General features: G+C 58.2%; 4 protein-coding genes across 9 annotated transcripts in view; 3 read left to right on the top strand and 1 right to left on the bottom strand.

Annotated features, from left to right (window-relative positions):
- The first annotated feature begins 1,030 nt into the window (after nt 1-1,030).
- On the top strand, nt 1,031-2,854 carry REG4 (regenerating family member 4). Of its 2 annotated transcripts, none has more exons than XM_071565264.1 (6): nt 1,031-1,210; nt 1,828-1,903; nt 2,022-2,119; nt 2,200-2,337; nt 2,409-2,514; nt 2,681-2,854. In XM_071565264.1, the coding sequence occupies exons 2-6, from the start codon at nt 1,840-1,842 to the stop codon at nt 2,752-2,754; spliced, it is 480 nt and encodes a 159-aa protein (XP_071421365.1). In that variant the 5' UTR covers nt 1,031-1,210; nt 1,828-1,839; the 3' UTR covers nt 2,755-2,854. The 2 variants fall into 2 exon arrangements, with proteins under 2 accessions (XP_071421365.1, XP_071421364.1); XM_071565263.1 differs by having other exon boundaries at nt 1,034-1,155.
- Nucleotides 2,855-3,780: 926 nt separating this feature from the next.
- HMGCS2 (3-hydroxy-3-methylglutaryl-CoA synthase 2) lies at nt 3,781-7,223 on the top strand. The gene is made up of 9 exons (XM_071565403.1): nt 3,781-4,000; nt 4,257-4,696; nt 4,924-5,049; nt 5,313-5,477; nt 5,548-5,716; nt 5,802-5,972; nt 6,478-6,584; nt 6,688-6,813; nt 6,894-7,223. Exons 1-9 carry the CDS (start codon nt 3,888-3,890, stop codon nt 6,998-7,000), a joined length of 1,524 nt encoding a protein of 507 aa, XP_071421504.1. The 5' UTR covers nt 3,781-3,887; the 3' UTR covers nt 7,001-7,223.
- A 527-nt stretch (nt 7,224-7,750) lies between these two features.
- Nucleotides 7,751-11,461, bottom strand: PHGDH (phosphoglycerate dehydrogenase). Its single transcript, XM_071565532.1, has 12 exons — nt 11,191-11,461; nt 10,801-10,952; nt 10,562-10,627; nt 10,427-10,481; nt 10,249-10,347; nt 10,012-10,144; nt 9,784-9,932; nt 9,415-9,567; nt 9,154-9,286; nt 8,765-8,892; nt 8,325-8,553; nt 7,751-8,051 (listed from the first exon to the last, which is right to left on the bottom strand). Exons 1-12 carry the CDS (start codon nt 11,326-11,328, stop codon nt 7,894-7,896), a joined length of 1,593 nt encoding a protein of 530 aa, XP_071421633.1. The 5' UTR covers nt 11,329-11,461; the 3' UTR covers nt 7,751-7,893.
- Nucleotides 11,462-13,990: 2,529 nt separating this feature from the next.
- The window catches only part of PDE4DIP (phosphodiesterase 4D interacting protein), a 36,693-nt gene continuing 28,800 nt past the window's right edge, over nt 13,991-21,883 (top strand). For 2 of the 5 annotated variants that reach the window (XM_071565689.1, XM_071565688.1), the window contains exons 1-3: nt 15,158-15,327; nt 21,218-21,273; nt 21,463-21,641. In XM_071565689.1, the coding sequence (XP_071421790.1) occupies nt 15,308-15,327; nt 21,218-21,273; nt 21,463-21,641 (255 nt within the window). In that variant the 5' untranslated portion in view covers nt 15,158-15,307. Of the gene's footprint in view, nt 14,250-15,157; nt 15,328-16,442; nt 16,626-21,217; nt 21,274-21,462; nt 21,642-21,883 lie in introns of those variants that run through there. The other 3 variants (XM_071565691.1, XM_071565690.1, XM_071565693.1) reach the window with 3 other exon arrangements.

Raw genomic sequence — 21,883 nt, 5'->3', positions numbered from 1 at the left:
AGTAGCTGCCTTCTGGGTCGCTCTCAGTAGCCTCCTCCAAGGGTTTTGGGGAGGGCTGGAGGAAGGAGAGCCAGGCATGGGCCAGAGCTGGTAGCAGCAGGGCGCTGTGCAGGAGCTGGCAGCATTGCAGAAGCCACGGGACAGGCAGCAGGATGAACTTTCAAGGCCACTTTGGTACATTATGAGCCAGTGAAGCAACACTCCAGAGCAGCATGTTCACAGCAGTAGGGTAGAGAACTCCAGATGCCTCACATAGGTACAGAGGACACCCCGGGGTGAGGAGCAAGGACCGTGTCAGAGAAGGCTGTGCCTTCGCTTGCAGAAGGATTCCAGCTGCTGGGGCTGTGGGCAGCCCACCTCCATGCCAGCAGCTGCCTCCCCAGGGCTGGGACTGTGGGGCAGGGGCAGGGGGGGGCTGCTGCTGCTGCTGCAGGGCCTGTCCCCTCCCGGAGGGATGCAGAGTGACAAAGGCCTGTGTCAACGCCAGGCACGAGGGCTGGGCACCCACACCGCTATCTGATGGCACCCGTGGGCCCTCGGCTGCAGGCTGTTCCCACATCCCGTCGTCCTGCATCCTGCTCACAAAACATCCCCTGGCAGTTCAAACAAGGGCGGTGTGTGGGTGACGCATGGCAGAGCTGGGCAGGGTCTGGGGCCCGGCTGGATGCCATCCCCTGGCTGGGGACACAGGCAGTGCCAGAAGGTGGTACCCATGTCTTCACTGCTCACCACAGCGATGCTCTGGCCAGGATCAGGGGCTCAGCCCCAGAGCTTGCAACTACCAGCCCCCAGCCCAGCCAGGGCTGGGGCAGCAGGCATCCCTGCCAGGTGCCAGGCTGCTCTCAGCTGCAAGATTATCTCTGTATCTCAGGAGTAATTTATGATAATTGCAGGGGGTTTATTGACCAACTAGGACAGGCTCTTCCTGTCTGCTTCTGAAGATATGTTAAACACAAACAGTTACAGATGTGGGCAATTTTCCAGCAAAGCAGGGGGCATGGAGGGGAGTCAGCAGTAAGATTTTTATGGTGAGAATCACCTGAGCTGGGCAAACACTGACGCTGGTGAGCACCAGTCTATAAAGGCCAGCACCTCTCTTCTCCTTCCTCGGCGACCCACGACAAGCCATTATTCCTTCCCATCTCTGGACAACAGGTGAGGAAGAGGACTCTCACAAGGCAGCTGCTGCCTTGGGATGCTCAGCTGACTTGTGAGTGAACAGGAGCTGGTCCCAGCTCCCCTGGGGGAGATCTCTGCCCTTTGCTGGATGGGGCAGGCTGCGATGATGCATTGACTTTTGTGGCTGCTTCTTTGAGGGGAAGACCAGCTGAGTCTGCAAACTAGCCCCAGTGCCCAGGGATTAGCCCACATAAAGGGGAACTGAGCTGATGTAGCTGATTTGTCTCCCCAGCCGGGACAGCACTACGAGCTCAGGGCATGAAAACGATACCATGCACATAGTTCCTGCAGCCCTGCTGGCCCCAGCTCTCTCTGTGCTGTTGCTGCTGATGCTGCAGCCACAGGACAGGACTGGGGTCCGGTGACTCGTGCCTGTGGCAGCGCTCTCCCCGTGTCCCCACAGAGCAGCTTGGCCCTCCCCCAGATGCTGGGGGTAGTGTGGGCTGGGGACCCTGAGCCATGCTAGGGGTATGGGCACAGGGCAGTGACCTGTGCCAGGGAGAGGAGAGGGAGACACAGCCTGCCATCTCCTCCAGATGGCTGAAAGGGGCCAAATTCAGTCCACAACAGGGTGAGTATGCATCTTTGGGCACAGGTAGCATCCCCTGTCCCCAGAGGACCTCGTGTAACCCCTCTGAGCATTTACAGGGATCAAGGAAGATGGTGGCAGCAGCCAGACTCGCCCTCCTGCTGCTGGGCTGCGTGGGGCTCCTGCAGCCGGCTGGTAAGTCCCACAGCATCAGGGACAGCTGCTTTTGTAATGAGGTCAGAGGGAGCCATGCTCCTCCCCAGCCAGTGATGCTGGCCGTCCCCCATCCCTCCCCGCGTCTCTCCATCTGCAGATGGCAGGTACATAAACTATTGCCCTGACGGCTGGTCCTACTACAAGCTCAACTGCTTCAAATACTTCCATGATGACCGGACCTGGGACGAGGCTGAGGTAAGGTGGTTGGGGTACACAGGTGGATGGGAACTCCCCATCTCCTTGAGGTTCCCTGGCACTGACAGCTCTCCCTGCAGAGGCAGTGCCAGTCCATCCAGGATGGTGCTCACCTGGCCTGGGTGGAGGACCACCATGAGGCTGTCACTCTGCGGGAGGCCATCTCCTACCACCAGCGCGTCCAGCCTGTCTGGCTTGGGCTCTACTACAGTGAAGAGGTGAGGTGGGGGCTGCAGGGGTGCTGGGGGGGCAGCAGGGCCATCCCTCTGAACCCCCTCTCTCTTCACAGAGCCAGGCCTGGCAGTGGGCAGGTGGGGACAAGTACAGCGTCACCAGTGGGCTGTCTGGGAACGGTGCCCGAGGGGGCCAATGTGGAGTGCTGACCTACCAGAGCAGTGAGTGCCCAGATCCCACATCCATACCCAATGCCTGCTCTTGGCCAGCATTCCCCCACCTCCCTCCTCCTCTGAGTTCTGTTCCCTTGGGGGGCTGCAGTGGGCATAGCTGGGGCCTCTGTTCTCACTGTGGCCCCCACCAACCCTTGGCCCATCTCTCCAACAGGCTTCAGTCTGTGGTCCAGCGCCAACTGCGGCCAGAAACATCACTACATCTGCAAGTTCACCCCCTTGCACTGAGCACAGCCCCTGGCCCGGGTGGGACCCTGCGCCAGTGATGTTCCTTCCGTGCCACCTCTGCTCCTCTCTGCACAATTACTATAAATACATCTATAAAAAAGGAAGCATGCAAGTGCTGTGTGAGCTTGGTGCTGGTGCAAAGCCCTAGGCTGGTCTGGGAGAGGGAGAGGCTGGCTCTTCCACAGCTCTCGGAGCTTCCCCTCTTCCAGGGGATTCACCACTGCTGGTGCAGGCAGAGCTGTTTGGGGATGAGTCCCCAGGAGCTGCAGGTCCAGTGACTCTCCTGGCCGAGTGCTCATGTTTGCTTATCTCCAGCCCTCTGGTGCCAAATGTGACAGGTGTCCCCAGGGAGCAGGTGGGGGAACAGGAGTGTCCTTGAGGTGCAGACATGGAGACCTGGGCCACAGATGTAGGTGGGGATGGGAGCTGCTGTGGGTGTTCAGGCATGGGGACAGGGGATCCCCAGGGTGCAGACAGCTCCACAGGGATCTGGGGAATGTGACACTGTCCCATGGTCATGTTGACAGCACCACCGGGACCAAAGGTCTTTTCTTGGGTCACTGTAATGTTGCCACAGGCATCACGTGTCTGTTTGCTCTGCTACTTTGAAGATGGCTCTGTCCCCACCCAGTTCAGGGGGTTTTTACCCCCCCGGAGCTGTGGCACGTGTCAGACATGTTCTGTGTCCTGGGCAGCATGGATGGTGCCGGCACCAAAGTCCCGAGCGCCCTCTGCTCACTCCCAAGGACCTCGAGGGTAGTTGGTGAGGCCACACAGCATCGCGCTCACTGCACGGTGACCGCATCTGCCGTGGGCACCAGAGCTGCCACTGCCGCACGGCACAGGCAGCTGGGGCTGCGGGAGGGCCTGGCTCACCTCTTCAGCAGCGTGTCCGCAGCATTTGGGGCACCAGACGGAGACACTTCACAGCTCCCCCCTCAGAAGGTCCACTGCCCCTGTTGCGTTGGCTGGCGCTCGGTGACCTTTGAGCACCAGGGTCCAGCACGCTGATAAAGGCCGGGAGGGCTGTGCCGAGTTGCCCACGCACTTTATAAAAGCACCACACAAGGCCCATCCTGCTGTCCATCTGTCCCGCCGTCCGTCCTCCCGTCTGTGTAGCAGCCAGGGTGAAGATGTTGCGCTTGGTCGGCCGTGCCGCACGCTGCTGGGGGGCCAGGTGGGCAACACCAAGGCCAGAACAGGCACCCCGAGAGACTCAGCACCCCATGGCCTTGCAGAGGGCATGGTGAGCATCCACATGGATTGGGTGGGCTGGAGACATATCCTGGGCAGGAGTGGGGACCTGGCTGAGCTCTTAAACCTTGTTGGGGAAGGGGATTCTCTCTCTCCTCCCTGGCAGCACTGCCAGGCACAGAGAACTAGTAGGGATTTGGGGTGCTCCCAGCCTGGGCTGCTTACTGGTGACATCTGCCCAGGACTGCCCCCATGCCCCCAATGCTCAGGGCTACCACAGGACTGTCACCACTCCCTCTGCCCCACAGCCTCTCCATTGCTGCTGGGACAGGTGCCTGGCCCAAGGATGTGGGCATTCTGGCACTGGAGGTGTACTTCCCTGCCCAGTATGTGGAGCAGGAGGAGCTGGAGCAGTATGACGGTGTGGAGGCTGGCAAGTATACAAAAGGTTTGGGCCAGAAGCAGATGGGCTTCTGTGCTGCCCACGAGGACATCAACTCCCTGTGCCTGACGGTGGTGCAGCGGCTGGTGGAGCGTGGGCGCCTCTCCTGGGATGCCATCGGCCGCCTGGAGGTGGGCACCGAGACTGTCATTGACAAATCCAAAGCTGTCAAGACTGTCCTCATGCAACTTTTCCGTGACTCGGGCAACACTGACGTGGAGGGTATTGACACTACCAACGCCTGCTATGGGGGCACAGCCTCGCTCTTCAACGCAGCAGCCTGGGTGGAGTCTAGTGCCTGGGATGGTGAGTGCAGGCTGGGGCTGTGCCATTGAGCTGGATGCTGGGTGGGTGCATGGAAAAAGGGGAGGAGGTAAGAGGAGGTGGGCTGAAACCCAAAGATACTGTGGCAAGCTTCAACAGAAGACACTGCCCCTGCAGGCTCTCCATCACCCCTGTTTCTTGATTACCTTGGATGTGGGAATACACGAGGGCCATGGTATGGCCCTGCCAGTCCCTCTGTTCTCCCTCAGGTCGCTATGCCGTGGTGGTGTGTGGGGACATTGCCGTCTATGCCACGGGGAATGCACGGCCCACGGGAGGTGCTGGTGCCATTGCCATGCTGGTGGGACCCAATGCCCCACTGGTGCTGGAGAGAGGTCAGTGTCATGAGACCTTGGGGATGTCCTGGGCAGAGCTGCTCAGGTCCACCTGTGCTGCTCATCTCCAGCACTTCTGGCTCAGTCAGGCCATGCTGGGTACTCCTGGATCCTGGCTAGCCACATCCTTGTGGGCACCATGGAGTGACTCAGAGGAGACTGTTGGCTGTTGGAGCTAGTATGGCAGGCAGGCAGGCATGTGCTTGCCATGGGCCTGGGAATCCCCAGTACTCCCTAAAAGTGGGCTGTCCCTATGCCCCCAGGCCTGCGGGGAACCCACATGGAGCACGCTTATGACTTCTACAAGCCAGACCTGTCCTCTGAGTACCCGGTCGTAGATGGGCAGCTCTCTATTCAGTGCTACCTGCGGGCACTGGACCGCTGCTACGCTGTGTACCGACGGAAGGCAGAGAGCCAATGGCAGCAGGGTAAGTGGCAGCACCCTTAAGGTGCCCATCCCACTCCCCTGGATGCTGATGGCCCCATGCTGCCTTCCAGCTGGCGTCCAGAGGCCCTTCACCCTCGATGACTTCAAGTACCTCATCTTCCACACACCCTTCTGCAAGTTGGTGCAGAAGTCTGTGGGGAGGCTGCTGCTGAATGACTTCTTGGCCTCCCCGAACCCCGACACAGCCACTGGCCTCTACAAGGGGCTGCAGTCTTTTCGGTGGGTCTCCGTGCAGTGTCCCCCATCCCTCAGCCCAGGCAGGGATGTGCCAGTCTGAGATTCAAACTGGCTTCTCTTTGGGCAGTGGTTTGAAGCTGGAGGACACATATACCAGCAAGGAGGTGGAAAAGGCATTCCAGACAGCCAGTCAGGACATCTTCAACCAGAAGACCAAGCCCTCCCTGCTCCTTTCCTCCCGTAATGGCAACATGTACACACCATCCATGTATGGTTGCCTGGCCTCCCTCCTGTCACAGTAAGTCTCCCAAAATGCTGGTTCTAAGGGAGGGAGAATGTCATTTTGGGCAGTCCCTGGATGGCTGGAGGGGCAGGTGCCAGCACTCATCTTCCCTCCTCAACAGAGACCTGACAATTTCATTGCACACTACCCTTGGCATGGATGCATCCTGCTCCATGCCATCTCCCTGGCAGTCTTTTCATCCCAGCTTCCTGGAGCTGGGCCAGCACATAAAGCCCTTCTGTCATTGCCAGGAGGATGAAAACCCTGTTGTCATGCCCAGCAGAACAAATGACCCCATGGGAAAGGAGCCATGGGAATAAACAGGCCCTGAGGGGAACAAAAGCCTAGTCCTCAGGATCCCTGGCACCACCGTACTGCAGGGCCACGGTCCCTTGGAAATATGCCTCCAAGACACAAGGACCCCACTTACTGTGAAGGAGGCAGCCCCCTACACTACCCCCACAGCCCTGACATGCCCCTCACCCCACATCTCCTCCACCCCTTTAACTGTCTGCTGCAGGTCCTCAGCCAAAGACCTGGCTGGCTCCCGGATTGGTGCCTTCTCCTATGGCTCGGGACTGGCTGCCAGCATGTTCTCCTTCCGTGTCTCACAGGATGCAGCCCCAGGTGAGCCCCAAGGGAGAGAGGGACTGAGAAGGGAGGGCAGTGTGGGGCTGTGGGGCCGGGGATGCCAGTAGTCCCATCTTACTGGTGGGGTGCCCCTTGCCAGGTTCGCCCCTGGACAAGCTGGTTTCCAGCCTGGCTGACCTGCCGGCTCGCCTGGACGCTCGCAAGCGCGTGGCCCCGCAGGACTTTGCGGAGATCATGAAGCGACGAGAGGAAACCCATCACTTAGGTGAGTGGGGCTGGGGGGATGCAACAACCCCCCACTGGGACCCCACAACACCTCTGGGTGTCATTGCCCTCTCCCTGCAGCCGACCACGCTCCCCACGGCTCCCAGGCAGATCTGTTCCCTGGAACCTGGTACCTGACACGGGTGGATTCCAAGTACCGCCGTGAATATGCCAGGAAGCCCATCTAGAGGGGACCAGAATGGTGAGCCCTAGGAAGAAGGATGCTCTCTTTCCCACGGTCATCCCTGCTCATCCCCCAAATCCAGTGCTGCCTTCTGCGGGAAGCTTCACCTTGGATGGCTGGGGAATAGCTAATGGTGCCTCAGGCGCCAGAGCTGGTGGAGACTGCGGCTCTTCTGCAAACTCCTGGGCAGTGCAGGGGAATAAAGTTGTGGATGGGAGGGGGCAGCAGCCCGGCTCTGGCTCCTGGTCTTGAGTGGTCTCCTCCCACTCTGGGACACTCCTCTTAACAACAGTGGGTCTGGATTGAAGCCCTTTGCGGGATTTATCCCATGGGCACCCAGCGTGGCCACCTGCCCTGTCAGACATGTGGCTCAGTAACCCACATTAACCCAGGATGTGAGTGTGTCCTGATATTTTGAGGGAACCAAGTAAAACCCAGCTTCCCAGTCTCCAGATTGGGGATGGTGAGACTCCATTTTTCCTGTGAGATCATTAAAGTGAAACATCCTCATGGCAAACCCCGGGGGCAGGAGGGGGCAGGTGGTGCAGAGGCTTAGGGGAGGGCTCATCCTCCTTGCAGCCCTGCTCTCTGGGCCATGTCCTGGCACGGGACTGTTGCCAGATGGGACCTCAGCAGCAGCAGAGACCTTTGCACCCTTCAGCAAACAGCAGCAGTGCTGGGGAGTGGTAAGAGCAGGAGGGAGGGGGTTTGAGGTTGAGGTCAAGGGACCATACAGACAAGGTATCACATGCTATCTCCTTCTAGACCCTTTATTGAGCGTGGGGCCACCCCAAACTCAGTGTTGGGGTCAGGGACAGCTGGGTGTGATGCTTCCACCAGTTTGGGGAGGGTCCATGTGTTGCAGCTATGGGGAGAGTCCTTGCTGACAGCTGGGGTCTACAGCAAGTGGAGCTGGAACACTTCTGTGACATGTGGCTTCAGCTCACTGAGGTTGGACAGGGGGGCTGAGAGCCCCACAACGCTCCACTGCTCCCCTGCCACTGTGCTGGAGCTGTGGTAGGACTGGAGCTGGACCCCCACCTTGCCCAGAAGCCCTGGAGAGGAGGAGAGGCATTAGGGACCAAAGGCTGCCCCACTAGCCGTCAGGGAGCTGAGCTCTGCTCACCCCAACACCCCTCAAAGGTCTACGATGCCATTTCTTCCCCCACTCCAAGTCCTTTTCTCCACATCACCCAACCTCCTGCCACCCCATCCATCTTTCCAGGCAGCATCTGCCCCTTCCTTGCTGCAGCAGGGGCTCAGCTCTGGTTCAGATGCAGGCCCCCCCCAGGCTGACCCCCTGCTCAGAGCTCACACAGGGAGCTCACCAGTCAGTGTGGCCAGAGCAGCGGGACCGGAGGCCTTGGCTCTGTAGATGAGGAGAGGGCCGGACAGTGGGGCTGGCTGCTTGAAGGTGGCCCCATTGATCTCCCGCAGCACTGGGGTGCTGCCCTGCACCATCCCTGTCACCCGGTGTGGGGTGCCCTGCAGGGACACCTGCACCAAGCCAGTGCTGCTGTCAGGCTCAGGGGCCACATCACTGTGGGTGGTTGTGACCTGTCGGAAACACACAGGGCACTCAATGCCCAGGTCCTGCATGTGGCACAGTATGGGGAAGGGATGTCCTCGGAGGCACCCAGAGAATATCCTCCAGCTTGACTGCTGCATTAGCAGCCTTGCAGGGTGTCTCTAGGCTCATGCCACTTGGTGGGGAAGGGCAGGGTCTGGATGCACCAGGCTGACGAGCAGAGCCCAGGTGTCCACGCACCTTCAGCCCAGCCTCCTGGGCCAGCAGCGAAGCATTCACCAGGGTCACCTCCTTCTGTGTCCCTCCAGCCAGCATGCCCGCGGCCACAGCAGGAGTCAGGTAGCTCCCAGCCTCTCGCAGGGTTGCCCCTGGGGTGCAGGGAGGAGGCGAGGGTGGATGGGCCAGCGGCAGAGAGGTCAGCCCCACACTAGAGCAACCAACTTGGAGCTGGTCCTTCCACCCACCCAATGCATGCACCCCTCCCTAATCCCATCCTCCCACCCATTTGTTCCCACATGCCCCTGTGCTCCAATCTCACCAGCAACAACCCTTCTGTCCATCCTTCCTCCTGGCTGCCCTCCCACCCCTCCAGCCCAGAGGTCCCTGCACACCCCGGCTGCCTGGCTCACCTAGGGTGCAGACCTGCACACTGCCCTGCATTTGCTTGCCTACCACGTGCAGAACTGTGCCCAGGGCATGGGCCAGGGCGATCCAGGGTTTGGTCTGGGGTGCAAACGCCTTGCTCAGAGCCTGCCCATTAACCTGCAAGGGAGAGCAGGGTGAGCAGTGAGAAATTGCCAGTGAGTGCACTGGGTTGCTCCCAATGCTTCCATGTGTTGCAGAAGGGGAAACTGAGACATGGGGGTCAGGTGCATGATGGGGGGACTCACTACACCAGTCAGTCCCTTCCCCACAGCCATATCCACAATCTGCATAGCGATTTCCTTGCCGCAGCGGCTCTGTGCCTCCCGTGTGCTGGCACCCAGGTGTGGGCAGGAGATGACGTTGGGGTGGTTCACCAGGTCACGGTCCTTTGGGGGCTCCTGCAGACACAGTTCCATCCTGCCATCAGCCCCCAGCACCCACCTGGGAGCTCAGAGAGGGGGACATTTACCCTCCTTCCTTTGCAAGGAGGGAAGATGAGGAGGGCTGTACCGAGTCCCAGGCCCACAAGGTTTGGGGGGCTGTCCTGGCCTGGCTTGGGCAGAGTGAAGGTGATGCTGAGACAGAACAAGGGGTCCCCCCACAGCTCCACCCACCTGTGTGAAGACATCCAGGGCAGCCCCACCACACTGCCCCGACTGCAGTGCCCGCAGCAGCGCACCCTCATCCACAATGCCACCGCGGGCACAGTTCACCACCTGCACGCCACGGCGGCACTTGGCGAAGGTGCTGTCGTTCAGAAGCCCTGTGAAGGGAGGGCTGTGATTAGCGGGGGGCTGCCCCAGCTCTCCCCAAACCTCCCTGTGCTGGTGCCCACTCCATACCCGTGGTGGAGGGCAGCAGTGGTGTGTGCACTGTGATGAAGTCACAGCGGGGCCAGATCTGCTCCAGTGGCAGCTGCTCTACACCAAAGGTGGCTGAGACTTCAGGTGTGATGATGGGGTCATAGCCTATGGTCTGAGGCAGAGTGGGTGCTCACTCCTGCAGCCTGGCACAATGGCTCTGGCTGAGCCAGGAGTGTCCACTATCTCTATCACTTCTCCTGGCCCCAATTCCCTTACCTTCATGCCAAAAGCCTGCATGCGGGTGGCCACCTCCCTGCCGATGCGTCCCAGCCCCAGCACAGCCAGCGTCTTCCCATTCAGTTCCATGCCCATGTACTAGGGTGCACAGCGGAGCATGAGCGAGCACACCCCATGTGGGCACCCACCCCCCAGAGGTGCTTCATCTGCCTCCTACCTTCTTACGGTCCCACTTGCCCTCCTTCATGGAGGCAGCTGCCTGTGGGATCTGCCTAAAAAGGAGGCTGTGCTCAGCATGGGGCAGGGGGCTGCAGGGTGCATGTCTGTGCCCCCCATCCTGCCCTGTGCTCACCTGGCCAAGCACATGATCATCCCACACGTGAGCTCTGCAGCACTGAGGCTGTTCCCAGTGGGTGTGCTGGGAATGGAGAGTGGTATTACTTGTGTGTGTTTCCCAGGATGAGAGGGGTCTGCGCCCCGTGAGGATGGAGATATGCAGGGTGGTGCCAGGGGTGGGGATGGCACCCTACTGAAGCCTCTCCTGCTTCTCCAGGAGCACAGACAGGGATGACCCCACACTCTTGCTCTTACTTCATGACCAAGACACCCTTTCTGGTGGCTGCTTCCACGTCCACGTTGTCCACACCGGTGCCTGCTCTGCCCACCACTTGCAGCCTCTCTGCCGCCTGCAGCACCTCAGCCGTGACTTTGGTGGCCGAACGGACAATGAGCCCATCGCAGTCCTAAGAAGTGACAGAGATGGTGAGTGGGACCAAGGCCGGCACTGGTTGTCCTGGGTGGGTCACAGCATGGGGACAGCCACTGGTGAGGGCCAGGATCCGCCGTGCGAAACCGGCCGGGCTCTTGCATCAGACGGGAGGCGGGGACCAGTCTAGGGGTCCGCTCCCACCCGCGACTGGTCTGCTGCGCCCACCCATGCACTCACTCACCCACCCACGCGTGGGTGCAGCCCTGCCTCACCCGGATCTCCCGCAGCAGCTCCTCCTTGCTCAGTCCGGGCTTCTCCTGCACCCGGAGCCCGCCAGCCTCTAGGATCTCCCGGCAGCAGGGGTCCAGGCTGTCGCTGATCAGCACTTTCTGCAACTTCCCCAGCGCCATGGTGGGACTGGCCCGGACGGGACAGGACAGGACGGGACTGCCGGCTCTCTCTGCAAGCCACCGAGAGGCTTCTGCTGCCCCTCCGCCGGGCTAAAAGAGCTGTGAGCGGTGTACGTTTTTCGGGCTCATTGGGTCCCGTGTCCATAATCCCACCTCCTTCCCTTCCCTTCCCCTCCCCGCCCCAGCCTGCTCGGGCCCCCCCTCATCCCCCCCGCCCCCGAGGGGAGGGAGGGGAGGAGGAGGCGGAGGGGAGAAGGGCCGGGGCTGAGCCAGGCCTCCCAGCAGCCCCAAAGCATGGTTGGGGGGGATGCCCCTGTCGGACCCCGTGGGTCGGGGAGCCTCAAAGCCAAGGGAGCGGGGGGTAGCGTGTCGCGAGGCCACTCACCCTGTCTGTGCCTCAGTTTCCCCGCCCCGCACATCATAGCTCAGCGAGGCAGGAGGGGAACTGCAGTGTCAGCCACAATGGTACGGGTGGCTTCCCCCCCAAGCTGGGGGTGCCGCTGGCAAGTGAGCAGCCTGCCTCCATCCCATGGCGAGCCTGGCCATGCCCTTCCCAGCTCGCCTAGGAATGGGGGTTCCCCAAATCCCGCAGCTCAGAGGCGAGGCAGTGCCATGGCCCCTGCCCGCCCCCGACATCGCTCCCGCTGTTGAGCAATGCCCCCGATAAGGGGCCGGGGGCACGGGGCCAGCCTCGGACACTGGCTCCCAATGACGTGGGGTGCATGGGAACCACCCAGCAAACGCCCTCCATGGGGCAAGAGCCGCGGGGCTGTGTTCAGTGACCTCGCAGTGGGAAGTGCTGACTCTCGAGACACGATTGTTAGAGGACACCATGGGACCGGTCACAGCCCAGCATGATGGATAGTGAGGGATGGAGGGCGTCCCCCTTGCTCATGGGGCCAAACCTTCACGGGGCACCCGGACCAGACACACCCCAGGTCCTGCCCATGGGGAGCCAGGGTCCGGCCCTTCCTTTCACCACTTCCCATACAGTGGGTATAGGCAGAACGGACACGGTGCTCCCAAACTGGGTCCTGATGAGATTGAGCCCTTTCCCAGGCTTTTACACGCTGCAGGCACTAATTCTGGGCCAAACTGCCTTGTGTGAGACCAAAGGATGTTAAACCCAGTAAGACCAAACAGATGAACCTGTCCTAGCAAACAGGAGGTGGCCGGGATGGGACGACTGTCATCGCCATAGGCAGCGCAGCCAAGGTGGGAGAGTCCAGTGCCGTGTACACCCCAGAGCTACGGACAGCCTGGCACTACCTATACCCAGTGCTACACGTACACTACAGCCACAGCCAGGGAACAACCGTGACGCCAGAGCGGGGAAAAGTCCAGGACAGCAACACAGAGGGAGAGATGCGGTCAAGGGCAGCGGCTGGTGAAATCTGCAGCACGGTCCTAAACAGCCGCTCGTCAGAGCAGTGTGACCCGGGGACCGGGACGGGGCTCCCTCTCCACAGCCTTACACGTGACATGGGCTGAGGACACCCACACTGCAGGTTTTGCTGTGTCTGGGGCACGGCCCGCGGCCCCGCAGTCCTTGGCACAGCCCTGAGCCGGTCCTCAGCTCTGCTTTAACCATTAGGACCTTGCTCAAGGTGCCCGCCGAGCCAGCATCCCGGCGCCCTGCTCGCCGTGCCGTCGCCTGGGCTTGCCCAGCGCCTCCGTGTCTCCTCTCGCACGCCTGTGGCATTGCTCGTGCGGAGGCCAAGCCACTGCTGCCTGTGGCATCATGTTTGCCGGCTTTTCTCGGCCGGCTGGTGCCCTCTCCTGGGGAGCATGGCCAGAGGCACAGCTCTAAAGCATCGCGGCCCTCGCCGGGGGCCTGCTGGGACATGGGGCTGCTGGCGGAGAGGCAGTGCCGGTAGGCATGTCCCCCACTCCTTGCCCTCCAAGGGAACCACTAGAGGGGACCCAAAGCTGGCAGGGCCAGCAGGATGAGTCCTCCGGGGACATAGGCTGTGGTGGCTGATGAGCCATGACCAGCATGGAACGTGGGGGTTATCAGCATGGCAGCCTTTTGCTGACTGTGTTAGTACAAGGTGTTAAGAGTAAAAAATTTGGCAGAAAATAAACCCACCTGCGTTCCAGCTGATCCTCAGAGATCAGAGGGGCTGGGGACAGCTGGGCTTAATTTCTGAGTTTGACCAAATTGGTACTATACCTCTGTGTTCAACAGGAACTTCCACAAGCACAAGTTCACAAATAGTGCAGTTCAACCCCATAGGTCATGTTCCATAAGTTTATTGAAGCAGCAGAAGTATGGAATTACTGTTGATAAACTCACCAGTTGCGATAGACCTCTTACAACAATGATTATGTTGTGTTAACCAGGGTAATGATAATAACAATTGTACACAGAAACTTACCAAAAAGGTCTCCACACTTGGGAGGAGGGAGAGTAGAGTAGCCCATTGCAGTCTCCAAAGTATTTAGGCATTGTCCTCCTAAACAGGTAAAATTTTTAGCCTGCCTACGTTTCTACAGCCCAATCTTCTCCCTCTACTCTTATATTATATAGAGCATGATCTAAGTCAAGAGTTGAGTAACAGAGTCATGTAAGTGGTAGCATGTACTTCATGAAGCTTATCAGCATATGCAGGGATGTGTTTTAATATTTAAGTGACCCTTAATCAGAAAAAAAATTACTTTTTTGGCCATAGTGTCCTTCAAATTTCTGGTCATATGACTTTGTTCTGTTTGTCAGAGCCAAAGCAGGACCATCCTGTCTCCACAGGACCTTCTGCTTCTGCCAGCTCATCCTTCCTTGACATCATCTAAGTAGTTTTCCATCCACACAGATGACACAGAGGGTGCACAGTGCAGGCCATGAATAGTAACCCTTAGCCCTTGCCTAGCTCCTGGGCTATCATCCTGCACCAAGGTCCTGGATGAGCTCTGCTTGGTGGCAGGTGAGAGGGGCATGGGGGACAGCTGGGCAAGGGGATGTGGGGGTGCAGGACGGAGGAGAATGGGGCTAAGCAAAGAGGGAGAGGGCAGGGACAGAAATTCTGGGATGACAAGCAGGGAAATTAATTAGGGGAGTCAAAGTGGGCTGGGGTTATTTGAGTTGGGATGGAGAGTGGCAAAGGAGAGGAAAGGGAGGAAGGGGTGGGGGAAATGAGGGATGTTAGGCTGGGATGGTGAGTGTTCCAGGAAATTTATGGAGATGTGGAGTCGAGGGGGATCAAGGGATGTAGGGATGTGCCAGTGGAGAACTGGGAAGTCATGAACAATTAGAGAGCAACTGACAGTGTTATGGGGCTGGAAGGGTACATGGAGGGGCTTATGGGGCTCTAGGAGTGGCAAAGGGGATTGGGGGTGTCAGTCTGGCATGGAGGCATCCAAGGAAGCGGATGACAAGGAGGACTGGGGGATAACTGGGATATCCGGATGGATGGTTGGGGTGCCAGGCAGGGTCTTGGCTAATTTGGTGTCTTTTGGGGAGACTAGTTTGAGGTTGGAAGAAGAATTAGGGGGTTGGGAATCATGGATTGTTTGTCGGGAACTGAAGTGTGAGGAAGGATTGGAGCTCAGTCCAGTGGGACTGGGCAGAGTGGAGGGCTGGGGTGGGGATGGGATGGTAGTAGTTGTGTCAGCCGGACTGGATGGCTGGGCTGGGGGACTGTGGAGACGAAGAGGGGGTGGAGGGATCAGAGGGAGAGCGGAGGGAGGGAACAGGGAAGGAAAGATGTGGGGCAGAGAGAGGGATGGAGAGAGGGAAGGAAGGATGCGGGGTTTGATGGAGGGAGGGAAGGATAAAGGATGGAGGCAGGGAGGAGGAGGAGGAGGGGATGCAGCGGCGGGCGGAGCCGGCCGGTGCCGCAGAGCCGCCTCCCCGGCGCACGTTGGGGCGCCTCGGCAGCGCCTGCGGAGACCCGCCGGCTTGGCCCGGTGCCGCCGGTGGCCGGCCCGGTGCTGCCCGGCCCGGTGCTGCCCGGCCCGGCGCGGCGGAGCCCGGCGGGGCGGGATGCGAGCCCCGCGGCGGAGGTGAGGAGTGCGTCTGTGCGTGCGGGTGTCATCCGCGGGTGCGCGTGTCCGTGGGTGATGCGAGCCGGGATGTCCGCATGTCCCGGGCACGCCGGGTGGCTGCCTGTGCCCGGGACACCCGTGGGCACAGGATGGGCTGTGGTGATGCCGCGGCAGGCTGAGGCCCAGGTGTCGCGTGGATGTGGTTGGGATGCGACTGGGATGCAGGAGTGCTCCTTCGGGGCTGTGTGGGGCCGGACACCCTCTATCCCAAGCCCCATCCCCTTGGGCCGTGGGTGCCCCTGCCTGCTGCTGTGGTCCCGCGTGCTCGAGCTGATGGCAGGGCTTTGGGATCCTGGGCTTTGGGATTCCGGGCTGGTGGCTCGCTGGGCCCTGTGCTGGACAAGCCCAGGTGCGCTGCTGGGAACCCAAGTGAGGGTTTTGGGGGAGCCATTGCTGGGCCTAAAAGTGACAGGGGTGCCTCATCCATTACTGGAGGCACACAGGTGTTCGCTGCCGCGGCGACCTGTGGGGGTCAGAGCAGAGTGTGTGTGCCCCGTGAGAAAGCAGGAGCCGTAGGGTCCGGTGGGACCCTGGGCTGGTGCCTGCATCAGGAATGCGCTCTCCTCGGTGCGCTGGGCAGATGTGGTTGGCTGGGAGGTGCTGAGCCAAGCGGGGCCCTGAAGGAAGGGCCGTTGGTTCACGGTGCCGGTGCAGGGAGTTTGGTTTCCCCCATTCTCCCCAGACCCGTTTTCATCCTCCCTGCTATTCATTCCCTGGCTCTGCCCGGCCCTAGTTCCAACCTGAGCCCCTGGCCAGACCGTTTGTCCCGGCACCTGGCCAGGCTGCTGTGTCTCGGGAGCTGTGCCTCGGGAGCTGTGCCGGCTGCCACGCCGGCGGTGCAGCACCGGGAGCCGGGAGTCGGCCGCGCCAGGAGTGTGGGTAGCGCCGGCCCCCGGCTCGCCCCTTCCTGCTGCTCTCAATGGAGACCTTGTTACCGTGCCCTGTGCGCAGCCGGTCGGTGGGTGGCCGTGCCGTGTGCTGTGCAGCCACCGTGTTTGGGGCCGGCTGTGCCCCGCTCCACCTCCCCCGTGGTGGCACTCCGCCCCCCGCTGAGACATTTGTACCAACGAGTCAGCAGCGAGCTGGGATGTGCCATGCTCGGCTTCTGAGCTGTCACACTCGCCTGGCCTTTGCCACGGCCCCTCTGGCAGCCGAGAGTGGCTGTGGCTGAGCACAAGGCTGGGGTGTGCCATCCATCCCTCCATCCGTCCTCCTGTCCATCTGTCTGCTTGTGGGAGGTGATCCAGTAGCAGGAGGTGAGTGGCAGTCGGTGTGCTCAGTGATGCCAGTCGCTTAGGGGATGCTTTCCTGTGGGGCAGCAGCCATCCTGGCCCTGGCTGCTCTCACTGTGTTCTCTCTTCCCCGTGGCACCCCAGTGCAGACAAGTGGCTGCAGTGGCCCTGGCGGATTCCATGGAGTTGCTATGAGTCAGTGGGTGCTCTGAGTCAGGGCCTTGTGCCAGGGCTTGAAGGTTCATGGGGGTGGGCAGTACTGCCTGGTGAGTGGGGGGTGCTGGGGCTGTGGCCCCCTTGTTCTATGCTGTGACAGCAGCTCTGCTCCGTGCTCCAGGGTGGCATGGCCAGCATGAAAGGGTTCTTGTCCCTCCTGCAGCACCAGCAGCACTGTGGCTACCTCCTCTTCAGAGCAAACAAATTCCCAGTGTTGGGCACAGGGGTGGGAGGGGGGAGCCCCCGCTCAGCTCAGCCAGCCATGGCAGAGCCCAGGGTTCCTGCTGGCCCAGCACACCCGTGTGCCAGACCTGGGGTCTGCCACTCTCACTGTGTGAGGTGCTTGCTGAGCAGCTGAGCTGCAGGAAAGCAGATGCTCTGCTTGTTTACCCCAGAGCCCATGGTGCACCAGGCTGACCCCTCCCCAGGGTGGCTGTGAGGAGTAATATTTTGTTTTCGAGGCATAAGGCTATTTTTGTGTTAGTACCATTATCATGGTCCCAGTCTGAGGCATTTTAACCAGCCCAGGCTGGCCTGTTATTAGGCATTGGGTATTCCCCTGTATGGTCTCACTCTGTTCTTTCCTTATTATCTGTTCTGCTTGTGTCACTGCCCGTACCAGGGACAGCAATCCCTTCTCAAAACTGGAATATCACATTCCAGTGGCATTGAATGAGTGGCAGCTAAAATCTAGTGTTCTCTCTGGCTCTTCTGCCCCCTTTTGCCACAGATTACAATAGGAACTGTATTCACTGAACCCCCATTCTCTGGGAACAGATTGCACAAAGAAGCTGTGGATGCCCGATTCCTAGAAGTTTTCTTGGCCAGACTGGATGGACCCTGATCAACCTGGTCTAGTGGAAGGTGTCCCTGCCTGTGGCAGGAATGTTGGAACTAGTTAGTCTTTAAGGTCCTTTCCAAACCAAGCCATTCTGGGAGGATTTTATGATGATGGTATCACTGATATACTGACACATCCTAACTTTTGGTAGGACAGAGATTGTGGCTAAGACTTTTGCTAGAGTGTTATGAGCAACAGTTGGGAGAGTGTTTATATCCTTGGTACAACCTATTAAAATGTTTAAAATGCCTTGCAAGTGGAAGATGAATAAAGTCTTATTGTGTTCTCAGAGTGGAATCATAAAAACCATATCTTTTATATCTCGGGTTGCCATCCATAAGTGGGACACTCCCTGAATTTGAGTTACTAGTGCCTCGATATTTGGCACAGCAGTGGTTAAAGGCTCATTATTGGCATTGATAATTGATTTCCCACACTGTCAATGTGTTGGTAATCAATAGTTAGTTACCATCTCGAGACCAGTTTTTGGACTAGCCAAACTGATGATTTATATGGGGAGTGGGCTCTGGAGATGATTTGTTGTCTTTAAAATCAGCTGTTAACTTCAGAAGTTCCATTGTGTTGCAGCAACAATTAGTTATTGTGATACATTAGTAGCTTTTGCATCAGGGAGTGCGGGCACTGTGGGGAGTGAACGCAGTGTAGTCTCTGGATTTCTTTTCGGGTCAGGGTTGAAGGACCAAACACTGCCATGCAGCAGCTGCCAGGTTTGGCTGCTCAGCTCATCAAACACCAAAATGTTTTCATTGTGATCTTTTACTGCAAAATGAGGAGGGGATATGTGCTTATCGCCTGGGAGCCACAAATTAACCTTGGCGGTTTGGCACATAGCACTTGCTGTATCCACTCTAGTGATTTTGCCTCTGTGCATCTTCTCAGTGTCCTGCTGTGTTAATATGGGAATTTGAGTTCCTTATCTATTAGAGATTGCATTAATAGTCGAGAAGGCCCACTTGGAATCAGAGGATGTGGGCCATTATTATGTATGCATCGATAGGATTTCAGTCCTGCCTGGCTCATGGCCACAGTGCATCTGAATCAGATTGAATGGGATTGTTTTTCAGGTATGATATCCCACTCCTCCCCAAGGTTCAGCTGTTTTTTCTGGTTCTCTAATGCATCTTGCATCGTACTCATGGGAATTCGAAGGAGACAAAGAATCATCTTTCCCCAGTTTTCTGTCATTGAGGTCACCCCATATGTTTCCATCCTGTTCCTCAGGGGGTACAATCAGTTTTCTAATCTATATGATGTTGGGTGTTTGGCAGCCTGCATAAGCATCACCTCTACCTTTTCTTCCAATTTTGTTTTTTTTTTTTTCCTTTCTTCCTCTAACTGTTCTGCACATGTTTTTCCCTATTTTCAGCTCTGGCAAATAGCATTTTAACTTCCTCATTTTTGGGGGGACAGTGGGCTCTTTGCTTTCTTTTTGTGCACAAGATTAGTGATCCCCCAAGACTGCACAAATAATTGCTTTATTCTTGTTTTTCCAACATTTTTGGGCACATTATATTCCCTCTCAGGGTGGTGCACTCTTGTGTTAACCCAGGCAATAATAATAGTACTCAGAAAGTAGGCATCCATGACTTGGGACAAGGGAGAGGAGAGTAGCCTGTTGACTGTCTCTAAGGTATTTTTTCCTAACTAGGTGAAATTTTTACCTTCCTTATATACAGCCCAATCTGATCTCCCTCCTCCTATGTTACCTATAGCATCATGTAAGCAGAGAGTTGGATAATAGAGTCATATATGTGGCAGCATGTACTTCATTAAGGTTATTAGCATGTGCAGTGGTGTGCATTTTCTTATTTAAATTAGACTTAATCAGGGAAAAAAGTTACTTCTTTTGGTGTCCTTCAAAATTCCAGTCATACAACTTTGTTCCATTCTGTGCAGTTTGTCAGAGCCAAAGGAGGACCATCCCAGCTCCACAAGACCTCCTCCTTCAGCCAACTCACATTCTTTCTTGATGCCAGCTATGCATGTCTCCATCCACAAAGATAACGTGGAGGGTGCACAATGTAGGCTGTGTACCCTTAGCCCTTGACTGGCTTCTTGGTCATTATCCCACAGCATCCCTGGGATTTGCACCTCCTTGGCCCCTGTGCTGTGTTTCCATAGGGATTGTGCCTCTGGGTATCACATCTCCTTGGGCATCAGGTGTTTGGCTGTCATCCTTCTTGATTGTTGTGTCTCTGGGTATTACACTTCTGGGTATCATGCCTCCTTGAATGTTATGCCACTGGGTAATGTGCCTTTTTGGGTATTTTGCCTCCACAGATACTATATCTTGAGATATTATGCCACTGGGTACTGTGTTTCCTTGAGTGCTGCGCATCCTCATGCACCTCAAGTCTGGCTATCGTGGCTCCTTGGATTTTCATCTCTGAGTATTGTACCCCTAAGCATCGGTCCTCCTGGGGAGTCATGCCTCCAGAGGTCATGCCTCTTTGGATGGTGTTCCTCTGGAATCATACTTCTGGTTACTGAAATTTGGATGCCTCTAGGTATCAGGTGTCCTCAAGCATCATGCTTCTGGTTATTGTACCTTGGGGGTTTCTGGGCACCTCTGGGTGCTGCCCCTCCAGGTACAACACCTTTGGTGCCCTGGGTGCTATACCTCTGGGTGCTGTGCCTCTGAGTATCGTGCTAGTTGTGGTGCCTGGCAGGGTGCAGAGTGCCTGACAAGTATTTGTGTGTTTAAAGCCATCATGTCTCAGTTTCTCTCCATGACATGTTGTTGCTGCAGGGGCCATGACATCCGGTGTCTGTCTCCTCTGCTCCCTCCCAGGTGGGCAGTGCTGTGTCCCCTGCTACAAGGTGCTGGTGTGGTGTGCAGAGCTCTGAGAATGTGCTCCCAGGGCCCTCATCATGGTTTGTGCCACTGGAAACTGCTGGCTCTGCCTGGCTCTTGGTGCTCAGTCTCATGGATAAGGGCAGGGCACTGTGCCAACCCTGATGCTGCGGCAAGTGCCCACCTCCCTGCCCATGGGACCCCACCAAAAAGTTGTCAGGATGAGATTAGAAAGTAAATACTTGGATTTCTTTAAAGGAAAAAAAAATCAACATGGGGGTTTTGTATTTGTTGTTTTTTTCTCTTTCTTTTAAATCATGAAATGACTCACCCTTCTCAGCTGAAAATAAACCTGACTGCATCTGCAGTGAGGAGCTGGTGAGCCGTGATAGCAGAGGGGCACAGAGAGCAGCCAGGGCCAGCCCTGCCTCATGCACTCAGGCCCCCTCCCGGAGGCTGTGGGGGCTTCTGCAGGGACTCAGGTGTCCCTGCTAGGGCTGCTAATGGAGTTAAAGTGCTGCTAAGGGAACACCGCCATCCACACAGCCCCCAGGGCTTTGTGTCTTTGCACTTAGAGCCGCTGCCCTGTGGCTGTGGGGACGCACACGTGCACGCCCACGTGTGCACAGAAACCCCGTGTGCCCTCCCTGGCCCCTCTGGCACAGCGCTGGCTGGTGCATGGAGGGTCCTGGGGGCTGGACCCCTGATGCCGTGTGTGACACGGCCATGTGCTCCTCTCCGCAGGGATCCCTGCAGTGGTGACGTGCCAGCCGTGCTCCCCAGAGCCAGCTGCATGGAGGGTAAGGCACCCCGAGAGCCTCCTGGTACCCCACATGCCCTGTTCCCGTGCCCTGCCAAGGGGGATGTGCCAGTGGCTCTCTGGTCCCCGAGCCATCCCCATGTCTCTCCTGGTGACATCTCAGAGGCAGGCAGTGTGTGAAGCAGCCACTTTGCTCATCTGACTGCCACTCGCCCACGCTCCCTCCTAGCTTCCCAAGACGAGTCATGGGGTGAAGGCGACGAGGACCCTCTGCCAGCTGAGCCAGAGGGGCCCCGTGGTCCCCCGAGCGCTCAGCGCCAGTCTGGTCCCTTCATGCAAACGTGTCTCCTCCGGGATCTGGAGATGGGTCGCCTCGCCCAGACACAGACCCTGCGGGACTTTGAACAGGTGAGACCGCGGGGTGCCAGGAACATCCATGACACTGCCAGGACCCTCCCGGCGCTGTCGGGTGCTTGTAGGATACATGCCGGCTCCCCTGGACGCACCAGGGGCCAGCGGAGTGCCGGAGGGGGCCGCGGGGCAGGTGGTGGTGGCAGGGGGAGAGGGGGCTCACCCCCCCCGGGCGCCGCTATCCCCTCACCGCCCTCCTGGCTGCGGCGCGTGGGGGCCTCCGGGGCTCGGGTTTCACC

The sequence above is a fragment of the Pithys albifrons genome, chromosome 10 (genome assembly GCF_047495875.1).
Source record: "Pithys albifrons albifrons isolate INPA30051 chromosome 10, PitAlb_v1, whole genome shotgun sequence".
Lineage (NCBI taxonomy): Eukaryota > Metazoa > Chordata > Aves > Passeriformes > Thamnophilidae > Pithys > Pithys albifrons.
This window is presented reverse-complemented; position numbering and strand designations above follow the sequence as displayed.